Genomic DNA, 13,566 nt, shown 5'->3' on the forward strand with positions numbered 1-13,566 from the left:
TTGGACTGTAAAGAAAGCTGAGTGCCAAAGAATTGATGCTTTTGAGCTGTGGTGTTGGAGAAGACACTTGAGGGTCCCTTGGACTGCAAGGAGGTCCAACCAGACCATCCTAAAGAAGATCAGTCCTGGGTGTTCATTGGAAGGACTGATGCTAAAGCTGAAATTCCAATACTTTGGCCACCTCATACTAAGAGTTGACTCATTGGAAAAGACCCTGATGCTGGGAGGGATTGAGGGCAGGAGAAGGGGACGACAGAGGATAGATGGCTGAATGGCATCACCGACTTGATGGACATGAGTTTGAGTGAACTCTGGGAACTGGTGATGGACAGGGAGGGCTGGCATGCTGCGATTCATGAGGTCTCAAGAGTTGGACACGACTGAGCAACTGAATTGAACTGAACTGAATTAAACATGAATGTTCATTATTTTAAAAAATAATAATATGACTATGGTGCCATGTGACTATCCCATATAATACATTCTGTAAAAAAAAAAGTATCAAAGTATAAGGTAATATTTTTAGTAAACTATCTAAAAGTAAGCAATGTTGTTTTTGCTTAGCCCAGGTATTTTAGTAATATCTGAAATTTGGACTTTGACCTATATGCAAAACTACTTTGAGATAATGATTTGTTAAACATCTTTTGCATCTAAAATGTGATTTTATCTTCCTGATTCATGAAATTCAAAAGAATTACACCCCTTTACATTACAGAATAAATGATGGCTCTCTCTCTCTCTCTCTCTCTTTTTTTTTTTTCTATTCAGTTCCTTCAAAATTTAAAGAGGATCAAGCACATTAGAAGAGAAGGACAGTCTACTGAGGAGGAGGTGATGAAAGACCACTCTACTACCTCCAAGAAAGAAGTAGCCCAAGCATTTTACTTAAATGTCCTAAGTGCTTTTCTGAGTGGCAGTGGGTTTTATTAAAAATGCTGTGCTGCTTTCAGTGCACTGGACACTGCTATAAGGGATATGTCATCAGATCTCTTCTTACTACTTTTGGGAAAAGCACTTGAAATGCAGAATAAAGGTCACCTAAGTCTGGCATAAAATAATAAAAGATCAAGATAAGAAAACTGATATGATATAATCTATTGTATGAACAGGCTTATCAATCTGTTAATAATAAGATTTATCAATAAACTATCAGAATGATACCTAACAGAACTGCATTTTTCTGAGTAAGATAAGCTCTCTAAAATTAAAAATTCCATAGAACATTTGAAGACAAATTCTTCTCTTTTTTTTTCTGAATTTTTCTTTTCACTTTTAAAAATACAGTTAGTTCAGTAAGGTATCACTTCACATCACTCAGAATAGTCATCATCAAAAAATCTACAAACAGTAAGTGTTGGAGAGAGTATGGGGAAAAAAAAGGAACCTACCTACACTGTTGGTGGGAATGTAAATTGGTACAGGCGCTATGGAGAACAGTATGGAGGTTCCTTAAAAAACTAAAATAAATATGATCCAGCAATCCCAGTCCTGGGCATATATATGGAGAAAACCATACTTTGAAAAGATACATGCACCCCAATGTTCATTGAAGCACAATTTACAACAGCCAGGACATGGAAGCAACCTAAATGTCCATCAACAGAGGAATGGATAAAGAAGATATGGTACTTAGATACAGTGGAATATTATTCAGCTACTAAAAGGAACCAAGCTGTGTCATTTGCACAGACATGGATCAACCTACAGACTGTTATACAGAGTGAAGCAAGTCATAAAGAGAAAAGCAAATATTGTATATTAATGCATATACTTAGAATCTATAAAAATGGTATGTGCTGTGCTTAGTCATGTCTGACTCTGTGCAACCCATAGACTGTAGCTTGCCCAGCTCCTATGTCCATGGAGATTCTCCAGGCAAGAATAATGAAGTGGATTGCCATGCCCTCCTCCAGGGATCTTCCCAACCTAGGGATCAAGCCCAGAGATCGAACCCAGGTCTCCCACGTTGCAGGCAGATTGTTTACCATCCCTGCTACCATGGAAGCCCAAGAATACTGGAGTGGGAAGCGTATCCCTTCTCCAGAGAATCTTCCCCACCCAGCTGAGCTACCAGGGAAGCCCAGAAAATGGTATAGATGATCCTATTTACAAAACAGAAATAGAAATATAGATGGAGAGAGCAAACACATGGATACCAAGGGGAGGGGAATGAATGAAGAGACTGGGATTGACATAAATACACTACTATGTATAAAATGCATAACTAATGTGGAACCTATTGTACAGCAAACTGAACTCCACTTGATGCTCTGTGGTGACCTAACTGGGAAGGAAATCCAAAAGAGAGGGGATGTATGTATACATCTGGCTGGTCACTTTGCTCTATAGCACAAACTGACATAGCAGTGTAAAGCAACTATACGCCAATAAAAATGCAAAAAAAAAATACTTTGCATTACAGTAGAGCAGAAGTTACATTTGTAAATTTCTACAAGGATTACTTGGATAATGTAAATGAGTGACACGACGGAGGTGAAGTGGATATACATATATTGTCTGTATGATAGAAGTTTGATTATGGGAAAACAATTCAACTCTAGCTGATTGTTGGCTTATTGGAAATCAGGACCAGGGTTGTCATTTTTTTTTTTTTATTAAGAGAGAAGAGAAAACTAAATTTGAATGTGAAATTGGGCTTCCCTGGTGTCTCAGACAGTAAAGAATATGCCTGCAATGTAGGAGACCCAGGTTCGATCCCTGCATAGGGAAGATCCCCTGGAGAAGGGAATGGCAACCCACTCCAATAGTCTTGCCTAGAGAATCCCATGGACAGAGGAGCCTGGTGAGCTACAGTCCATGGGGTCACAAAGAGTCGGACACACTGAGCAACTAACATCTTCAATTTTAAATAAACTAATTTTAATTATATAAAATTTATTTTAAAAAATTATATTGTGTTTGCAAAAGCCAGAAGTGTCCGCATTTTGAGGTTACATATTTTCCCAGGTGGAACTAGTGTTAAAGAATATGCCTCCAATGCAGGGGACATAAGAGATGTGGGTTCGATCCCTGGATTGGTAAGATCCCCTGGAGAAGAGCGCGGCAACCCATTCCCATTCTTGCCAGGAGAATCCCTTGGACAGAGGAGCCTGGTGGACCACAGTCCATTGACTTGCAGAGTCTGACATGACCAAAGGGGCTTAGCATGCACACATTTGTAATACATACAAGTTTGGTTTGACACTAAGAAATAAGCTAGATAATATAATTATGCTATTAATTATAAGCAGAATTTCTAGAGATTTTATAATTTAATAATATGAATATCATAAGATAGTGTCCAAGAGATTTTACATGAGAAGAAACTGGTGTTGATCATTAAGTCTCTATGATGATTAAAGTTGGATTCACTCTATAAGAATGTGGTTTGGTTAATGCTTTCTCTTTCAACACACACACTCAGTTAAGTGCTGTCATGACGTCTTAATCTTTTGCCTCACCAATTAGCCATGACCAAATAATTTCTTTCTTTATTCTATAGTAGTGCTAGCTTGCTAAAGTACTCTTTTTTTTTTCTTTTTGCAATTTGGAAACTGCATGTGACTGACTTATTCTATCTGTAGGTAGTAAAAGTATATGATATTATATTTCATGCTGAGCCCACAAATCCTTGAAAAGAAGAAGCATTCAGAAGGAATTATTGCATAGCTAACAAGGTATTTCAGCCTCACAAAAATTCTAAGAGATATCTTCCAAGTAATACACTTTTTTTTCTCATAATATATCAAATCTTGGATAAGTTTCTTTCTTTTATGCAACATAATAAATATTTCCTTAAAATACATGACCTGACCATCCTCTACTTTGTGGGAGTTTCATTTTTACAAACTGAGGAGTAAAGATTAGAAAATGACCCTCATAAAATATAAGCTAAAAACATGCACATGCATACAATTGATTATTCTAAAAATCTAAATAGTAAGAAAATAAATGGTTTAGAAATATTCTGTATAGTCAGCTTCATGTTTCTATCTTTTAAAAAATGTTTCTCTTGCCCTCTTCTCTTCTGTTTCTTTTATCTTTTCCACTCTACTTCTTTGTAACACCTTACATCATTACTGTCCTTTTCTATCACATTCTCATTATCTTTCCATCTCTTGGCTTCATTGTGTCTGCCTATAAACATGTGGAGGCATAGTTTTTAGGGGAAAAACAAAACCAAAATCTCCCCAGATCTTAAACCCTGCTATACTCACGGGCTTTTGGTGTTTTGCTTTTGCTCTCCATTTTTTTTTTTTTTTTTGAAAATTTTAACACAAGTGCTGCAACTATTTTATTAGAGCACAACAGAGGAAGAGTGGAGCACACACTACTCAGAAAGCAAGTCCTGACTCTTCAGCTTAGAAATAGCTGTGTGTTAGATGGCATCACTGATTCACTGGGCATGAACCTGGGCAGATTTCAGGAGATAGTGAGGGACAAGGGGGCCTGGGGTGCTGCAATCCATGAGGTTACAAAGAGATGGACATGCCTTAATGACTGAACAACAGCAATAACAACCAGGCAAGTCATGTCACCTGTGAACATGTGTTCTCTCCTATACAATAGAAATCCTGTTACTAACTGATTTGTGGCGATAAAATGAGAAACTGCATTTATAATTGACAATCGATTTGTGAGGCAGATCTTACTAAGAGTCTTAGTATCTGTAAGTTCAACAGATTTTTTGTTTAGAGCTTTTATAAGAGATATATAATTTAAAAACAAAGACATGTTAATGTCACCACTTTTTATATTCCTAATATTAAATTTATATTTAATGTTAGGAGAAACATTAATTAAACATCACTTAAGTGATTGTAAAACTGCTTTGAGGAGCCCTTTGTGTTCTGAGAAGCTGCCTTGGGGAAAAGAGGAAGAGAAAGATAACAGGCAGGAATTTCAGGTCTAGTTTCCAGAAAACAATTCTTCTTTTTTTTGTATTATATATCCTATATCTTAGAAAGAACTTAGCCTACAGCACAGAATAGAAGCCCCATTGTCTGAAGCAAAACACACACACACACACACAACAAAACAAAAAACACACAAAAAAGCTATCAAGAGGCTTTGCCCTCTTTTCTATCTCAGGTTTCACTGGTGGAGAAGGGGTAGTGGTGGTATTAATTTGCAAGTTCCATAAAACATATGTGTTACATTGGTAATAACACATGAAGTGATTTATTTAGAATGCTTAGGAGTCAACTAACATAACAGAGATTTAATAGAAATGACTTATTATACCTATGAAGATATTTAAAAACTTTTATCAACAAAACCAATCCAAAATTAGCCTATAAATGTAGCAAAAATATATCATAAAATGTAATTTGGGATAGTTATTAATAATAGTACAATTACTAACATGGTTCTAGGAACTGAACAATAGAAGAATATAATAAATGTCAGCTTAAATAAATATTAATTTTACTCCTTATAGTGAAGTTACATTGCAAGTAGATATTTACATACTGGATCATCTGGATTATACTGAATCACATATTCTATCTGTCCATTTGGGCCATCATCTATGTCTGTAGCTCCATTGTCTCCTGAAAATCCTGTGAAGATTGTGGTGCCAACTGGAGTGAGCTGCAAAGAATACAAGAGAGAAACTGTCAATTCTCATTTGATCGACGGCATACCGGAAATGTTCCAGCACAGAAACCACAATTGTTAATCACACAAAGGAAAAAAGTAGGCAGCAGCCCACAAACACAGACTCGAAGTGTTTCAAAAGAACACTTGGAAACCTTATGCAGGAGTTCCTACAAAGTCTGGAAATTTCCAACATCAGAGTCCTCGCTTTGCATAAAGAAACTGAAGCCCCGATTCAGTGTGAAGTACATTTGGACCAGTTTATAAACATTAGCGTCTTAAACTTGTGGAGAAAATGCATCTGTTGTTCCTACTTAAAAACACTTCGATGGATCAGATTATCTATAAGCTAGGATTTATATTGTATGAAGGAATTATCAACAATCACTTTATTTTAAAATTTTTAAAAAAAAATCAAAGAGATCAATGAAATCCAGGGTGGTAATTATATGCAGGTTGCGAATTTGAGGAAGAAAGTTAGAGACTATGGATTCCTTATCTATCAAAGGAGAGAGAAAGCTGGGATTTTCTTTAGTGATTGTAGTACTGGTTGAGTAGAAAGCCATTGTCTGATAGAATTGGAGAGATAGTAATATCTTTTCATTTTGAATTGAGCCAACAATAAAACATAATGTGTCATATAAGACCATGATTTCACAGTTGGCCTGAATGTCTAGCTTTACCTCTTATTAATCTCCATCAGAGAATCACCACTGTTTTCTCTTACTTTTAAGTCTTTTCACAATGTAGTCCTACATCCAGAGTCTCCAGTTCTCAAGTTTTAGATGGAATCCTCAATAGTTATTTTTCAACTTAATTAGGTGTCATCTTCTTCTAAACCCTTCCTGACATAGCATTTCCCTACTCCGTGTCAGTACACGGCATCTTTTCCATTACTCTTACATTTTACACTTCACTTTCTTAATTATTGCACTGTCTCAATGAATAAATGAACTTAGTCAATAAACACAAGACCTGTGCCTCTAAAGAAAATGGACTTTTACATTTTGTTCTGAGATATGTTTTGTTAGCTTTAAAATAGGATTCTTTCATGGAGAAATAGCTTCTCAGAGGGAGAGAAAAGAAGAGTCATCTCATTTACTTCCATTTTCAGGGATGACAAACCTAGATATCTATAGGGATCCATCAGGCAATGTAAAGGAGTGAAGCACATCTCATGGGAACGTGGCGACTAAAGAACACATCCTTCTCTAAAAGGATATCTGCTGCTCAGCCTCAGGAAACTCTCATAATGGAATATGGAGACAATGCTATTGGGTTGGTCAAAAAGTTCATTCAGATTTTTCCAGTGATGTCATGGATGTTGTGGAAAAGATGTTGTAGAAAAACCCTATTGAATTTTTTGGCCAACCCAATACTACGTCTTTTAATATTCCAGTTTCATAAGAAATCTCTTGGTTCTAAAGTCGACAATAGCTTTTAAAGAATTATATTATGAATTTAATACCCCCCACACCCCAGTATATCCACTGGCACAGCAACCACAGTATTTTGCCATCTCTGATTTAGAAAAAGGATACAATTGCAATTAAAAGTGATTTTAAAACTATACTTTGGGGAGCCCATGGTTGGGGAACTGTAAGTACAAAGTAGTGTATTTATAAAATCAGTCCTCCTGGCAAGTAGCTTTTAAAGGTAAGCTTTGACTCTCTGCAGCTCAAAGAGAACTGAGGATAAAGTGAGAGGAGATGGTTTAAATGACACGTATATAAACATGGACACACCATTGGAAATAGTTAACTAAAAGGCTTTCAAGCCAACATTTTAATATTTTTAATGTAGTCCCTGTCCCCAAATATGTCACTCTTTTGTAAAAATTCACCCACTCTAATGTAGTTGTGCCTTGATTTATCTTACAAAAATTCACTCACTCTTGATATATTTAATTATGAAAATTTAAAATTGAATGGCAAAATTTTGCTTCTTGATATTTAATAAAACTGAATAATTAAAGATCCTTTGTTGCCAAAGTAGATAACTGTGCCACAGAGTTGAATTACAAAATTAACCCCCGCTCCCCAAAAAAACACACATAAAAGGAAAAAGCCAGAAATCTTGAACAGTAGGTGTCAGAAATTTTTGAAAATAGACTGTGATTCCCTGGTGGCTCAGACGGTAGAGAGTCTGCCTGCAATGCGGGAGACCCAGGTTCAATCCCTGGCTTGGGAAGATCCTCTGGAGAAGGAAATGGCAACCTACTCCAGTGCTCTTGCCTAGAAAAGTCCATGGATGGAGGAGTCTGGTGGGCTACAGTCCGTGGGGTCACGAAGCGTTGGACACGACTGAGCGACTTCACGACTTCACGAGGCTTGTGACCCAACTTTGAAAATGTGATGTTTAGTTGTTGACAGCAAATGGCAAGAAGTATGTCGAATTATTAGTTCAACATTTGCATAGACTAGTGAGTTTTACTTCCTTCCATAGTTGCACATTTAGACCAAACATATTAGCATAGATTGTTCATTTTCACTACTGGAATAAGTAAACATCCACACACAGACATATACATGTAAAATGTAATGTTAAAATGTATCAGTAATTGAACTACACACATTTATTCATGATCTACCACTCAGATATGGACCTGTTTAGATATAAGCTAGGGTTTGGAATGTTTAAAGCTAATATAGGAGAAACAGCTAGTTAAAAAAGAGGATAAACATTTTGTTTTAATATGGAAGGTCAGGCAAAAGTCAAAGGGCTCCAATGAAATGGCCTGTACAAATACAAACAAGCAAAAGAGAATTAGAACATGCAATATGCTTTTAAATAAATATACATATATATGCATATAGAAAATGAATAAGTATATTATAGAATACATTAATATACATATCCAACAAAAATATGTACATATCTATGTGCACACACATATTCACATTATATAAATAAGACATATTTCTAAATATTATGTGGGGAGTGAAAATCTTCATATGATAAGTTGTTTGTTAAAATGTGTTTCCCTATACATCATTAAACAGAATTTTCAGGGTACATATGCCATACAGATGGTCGTGTTCCATGTCCTTTAACATTTCAACAAGTCTCAGAAATATAAATTTGGTTTTCTGAAGGGCATTCTATCTGTGGGCTGATTATCACCTTGGGCAGCTGCCTGAGGGTGTTACTTGTTTATTTAGTTTGTGTCTTTTTCCACAAATGATTTTACACAACTATTAGGAAAATATAGAAAATGCACAAATGCACATGTAATAATTAAAGAAAATAAAGCAAGAAAATGCAATATTTCATGAAATTGTGTAACAGAAACTTGAATGTAAAATGTGAGTAGCTAGCTGTTCAATTATCTTGTGAGCCATTGCTGTTGAGCCAACCTAAAAATCAGGAACAATGCTTCAAAAGGGAAAATTCCCTTACTAATTTTTCTTGCAATATTCCTCACTGAAGCATTGTATCCACATTTTATATAAATATAGTTGATTTTTATCACCCATGGTGGTTCTATACTATAAAGTCACCATGAACACTGAATTAACAAGGACTGAACCATTGCTCTTAGGGGAAATGCAGGGTTATTACATTGCTGAGGGGAATACAGGATTAAGTTTTGCAAGCCTCTGGTTACAACATTTTTCATCAACAAATCAATACATAACCTTGTTTTATGTGTGTTTCTATTTAAAAACACTTTATTTAATATGTTTGGTCTATTCTAGAGTAGACACTTTGTATTGCACTTTCCATTTTATTCATTGAATTTTCAGCTCCGGAATTTGTTTGGTTTTTACAATGTCTCTGTTAAATGTCTCATTTTACTCATTTTTCTGATTTCAGAATTGTGTTTCTGTGTTTTCTTGTAGTTCATTTACTTTTTTCAAAACTGTTATTTTCAATTCTTTATCAGGTAAATTACCAAATTCCACGCTTTGGGGTTTGATTACTGTGGGATAATTGTTTACACGTTGTTTGACTCCACATTTCTTGAAGTTTCGCATTGGCTGCTTTTGCATTTAACGTGGCAGGGCGTGCATGTGTGCTAAACCACTTCAGTCATGTCTCTGATTCTCTGTAACCTTATGGACTTTAGCCCGCCAGGCTCCACTGTCCATAGGATTCCCCAGGTGAGAATACTGGAGTGGGTTGCCATGCCCTACTCCAGGGGATCTTCCCAACCCAGGGACTGAACCCACATCGCTTGTATGAATATACTTGCTCCACACTTGTTGCTCTCTGGTAGTTTAGTCACTAAGTCGTGTCCAACTCTTGGGACCCCATGGACTGTAGCCTGCCAGGCTTTTCTGTCCAGGAGGTTCTCCAGGCAAGAACACTGGAGTGGGTTCCTTCTCCAGGGAATCTTCCCAACCCAGGAATCAAACCCAGGCCTCCTGTACTGCAGGCAGATTCTTTACTGACTGAGCTATGATGGAAGCCCCTGGTGTGGCTGAATTCTTAAGGCTGTCTTTTTTTTTTTTTTTTTCCTGGTTTTAAGAACACACTGGGTTGGCTGCTGGGAACTTCTTTTGTTTTCCAAAAGGTGGCACTGTAGTTAAATTTGTGGTGTCTCCTTTGCCCACAGTCCCTGGTCTGATTTTCTGAGCACATTCTCTATTTATCCAAGTTCATTCTCAGCATCTCACTTGGAGATGCTGGAGAATGTCCATACAGTAGGGAATTTTACAGGTTTAGCATTTGGAGTGTTGGGGATGACAACAGGCCAAATGAAGAGATCCTTGTTTGAGGTTATCCAAGTAGCCTGTGGGCTGACTTCTCACTGATGTTCTGAGCAAAGTTAGGAGGAACCTCATTCTTTTAATCTTTTGATATTCTTACCTGTATCCTTTCCAATCTCCTCCCTCCCCAGAGTCAGGGAGGTCCTGCCTCAATAACTGGGCTGCCACTGTGTCTGACCCAGCTAAGGTTGTCAGGCAGTGACCAATTGCTCTCTCTCCCTTTCTTGAACCAGGAGAGGTTCCACCAGGATAGTTTAGCCTCACATTGTGTTACCTTAGAGGGAGGGGTAACACTGGAAAGGCATTTTCCAGTGCCTTCTGGAAAAGGCACTTCTCCCCTTTCTAATTCAATCAAACATATTACTTTTTGCTCCAAGATAGGGCTGGAATGTCTCCTTGAGAGGACTGGACTTTCACAAAATCTCTCTCATCCATGGTTATCTGCTTAAATCAGCATTACCCAAGTTTCCCCCAGGCTATGGCCCTGAGAAGTTAGGGTCAGTTCCTTGCTCAGCAGGTCCAGTGGGTTCAGCTAACTTGAATTCCACACCAAGGTCTATATACCTACTACCTAATGCACAGGCCTCTACTTCCAGGTCTCTTTGCATACGGTGTTGGATCCCACAACTAATACAGAGGTATTTTTGTTCATAACTGGCTGCTAGTTTTCATTTGTTCAAAGTGAGGACTTAAAGAAGGGACATCTTATGATATCATAATTTGTTGATATCACTATAGGCCAAATTTATACTTAGCGAAGAAATATCTTGCTCATTTTGAAGTACGTATTGACAAGGATGAATCTTGGAAAGCACCTCACAAATCATAATATCGTGCTAAATGTACACAGTTAGTGTTAGAATAATGCCTCTGGCGCCAATGTCCTTGTACTGATAGGTAACAATAATCTCCTGATATTTTTGTTGTTATAGTAGCTAAGTTGTATCTGACTCTATTGCGACCCCCATAGACTATAAACTGCCAAGCTCCTCTGTCCATAGAATTCTCAGGTGAGATACTGGAGTGGGTTGCTATTTCCCTCACCAGGGGATCTTCCCAACCCAGGGACTGAACCTGTGTCTGCTGAATTGGCAGGTGAATTCTTTACCACTGAGCCACCAGGGAAGACCTCTGACGTTAATACCTACTGAATATTTCTTGAAGTCTCATGTAATATATTTACATGAAAATAGACAATTTGGTAGAAATAAAATGCTAAAATAAACAATTGGTGAATATTGAATATCTAAAAATTTTATACATATTTTATAACAATACCTTATGATAGACTTTAATGGCTTTAATGATTAAAGAGACAATGTATATGGACACAGAAGAATATAGCATTTTTATAATAAGCGCAATTAAAATAATACCACTTGAACTGGGAAATAATTCATATAAATGATGATATTATCAAGTTGGAAATATTCTCAAAAAAGTCATCAAAAAGGAATGATTTAAAATGCAATTGATGAGATATTACTTTCTTATACACTTCATCAGGAATCCAAGTGTTTAGTTTTCCCCCTGCTCTCTAAAAAAAGGATGAAATATCAGAAGCGTCATGTATATTAGATTAGCTGAACTAGAATTCTCTAGACAATGATTTACATATAATAATGATTTAATGACAGAACATTAACAATGGTAGTAGGTGCTATATTTCTCCTCAAAGACATTATCAAAACAGAAACATTTTCAGTGGAGTAAGATTATGCATTAGTCTACATTGGACAAATGCACATTTTTTCAGTTACAAATATTGTAATCTGATTTACTGTGCACTAGACATCCAATCCAGTTCAGTTCAGTCACTGAGACGTGTCTGACTCTTTGCAACCCCATGGACTGCAGCATGCCAGACCTCCCTGTCCATCACCAACTCCTGGAGTTCACTCAAACTCATCTCCATTGAGTCGGTGATACCATCTAACCATCTCATCCTCTGTCATCCTCTTCTCCTGCCTTCAATCTCTCCCAGCATCAGGGTCTTTTCAAATGAGTCAGTTCTTCACACCTGGTGTCCAAAGTGTTGGCATTTCAGCTTCAGTATCAATCCTTCCAATGAATATTCAGGACTGATTTCCTTTAGAATGGACTGCTTGGATCTCCTTGCAGTCCAAGGGACTCTGAACACCCTAACATCATGGTTCAGAGGCATCAATTCTTTGGTGCTCAGCTTTCTTTATAGTCTAACTTGCAAATCCATACATGACTACTGGAAAAACCATAGCTTTGACTAGTCAGACCTTTGTTGGCAAAGTAATGTCTCTGCTTTTTAATATGCTATCTAGGTTGGTCATAACTTTCCTTCCAAGGAGTAAGCGTCTTTTAATTTCATGGCTGCAATCACCATCTGCAGTGATTTTGGAGCCCCCAAAATAAAGTCTGACACTGTTTCCACTGTTTGCCCATCTATTTCCCATGAAGTGATGGGACCGGATGCCATGATCTTCGTTTTCTGAATGTTGAGCTTTAAGCCAACTTTTTCACTCTCCTCTTTCACTCTCATCAAGAGGTTTTTTAGCTCCTCTTCACTTTCTGCCATAAGAGTGTTGTCATCTGCATATCTAGATTATTGGTATTTCTCCCAGCAATCCTGATTCCAACTTGTGCTTCATCCAGTCCAGGATTTCTCACGATGTACTGTGCATATAAGTTAAATAAGCAGGGTGACAATATACAGCCTTGAGGTACTCTTTTCCTTATTTGGAACCAATCTGTTGTTCCATGTTGAGTTCTGACTGTCGCTTCCTGACCTGCATACAGATTTCTCAGGAGACAGGTCACGTTGTCTGATATTCCCATCTCTTTAAGAATTTTCCACAGTTTGTTGAGAACTAGACTTCACACGAAATTTCTCTTAAGAACAAATGCCCAGCAGAAAGTGACATCCTGTACAAATTATCGCTATTAGTGAAACTGGAGCCTCCACCTCCGTATTTAATTAACAGTAAGATATCAATTTCATGACTTTCTCTTATATTTTAATGGCATAAAATTAGCAGTCACAGGGAGGTTGCAGTCATATGTCAGCTTGACTGAGCCATGAAGTACCCAGATATTTGGTTAAACTTTATTCTAGTTGAGTCTGTAAGGGTGTTTCTGAATGAGATTAACATTTGAATTGGTAGACCTAATAAAACAGAAAGTTCCATCCCCTAAATGTGGGTGAAAGTGAAAGTCACTCAGTCCTGTCTGACACTTTGCAACCTCATGGACTATACAGTTCATGGAATTCTCTAGGTTA

General features: G+C 37.2%; 1 protein-coding gene across 10 annotated transcripts in view; it reads right to left on the reverse strand.

Moving 5' to 3' along the window:
- The window catches only part of PCDH15 (protocadherin related 15), a 910,832-nt gene that overhangs the window by 516,570 nt on the left and 380,696 nt on the right, over positions 1 to 13,566 (reverse strand). For all 10 annotated transcript variants that reach the window (XM_018041648.1, XM_018041647.1, XM_005698156.2 and 7 more), the window contains one exon: positions 5,476 to 5,595. In XM_018041648.1, the coding sequence (XP_017897137.1) occupies positions 5,476 to 5,595 (120 nt within the window). The remainder of the gene's footprint in view (positions 1 to 5,475; positions 5,596 to 13,566) is intronic.

This window comes from Capra hircus, chromosome 26 (genome assembly GCF_001704415.2).
Source record: "Capra hircus breed San Clemente chromosome 26, ASM170441v1, whole genome shotgun sequence".
Taxonomy (NCBI): Eukaryota; Metazoa; Chordata; class Mammalia; order Artiodactyla; family Bovidae; genus Capra; species Capra hircus.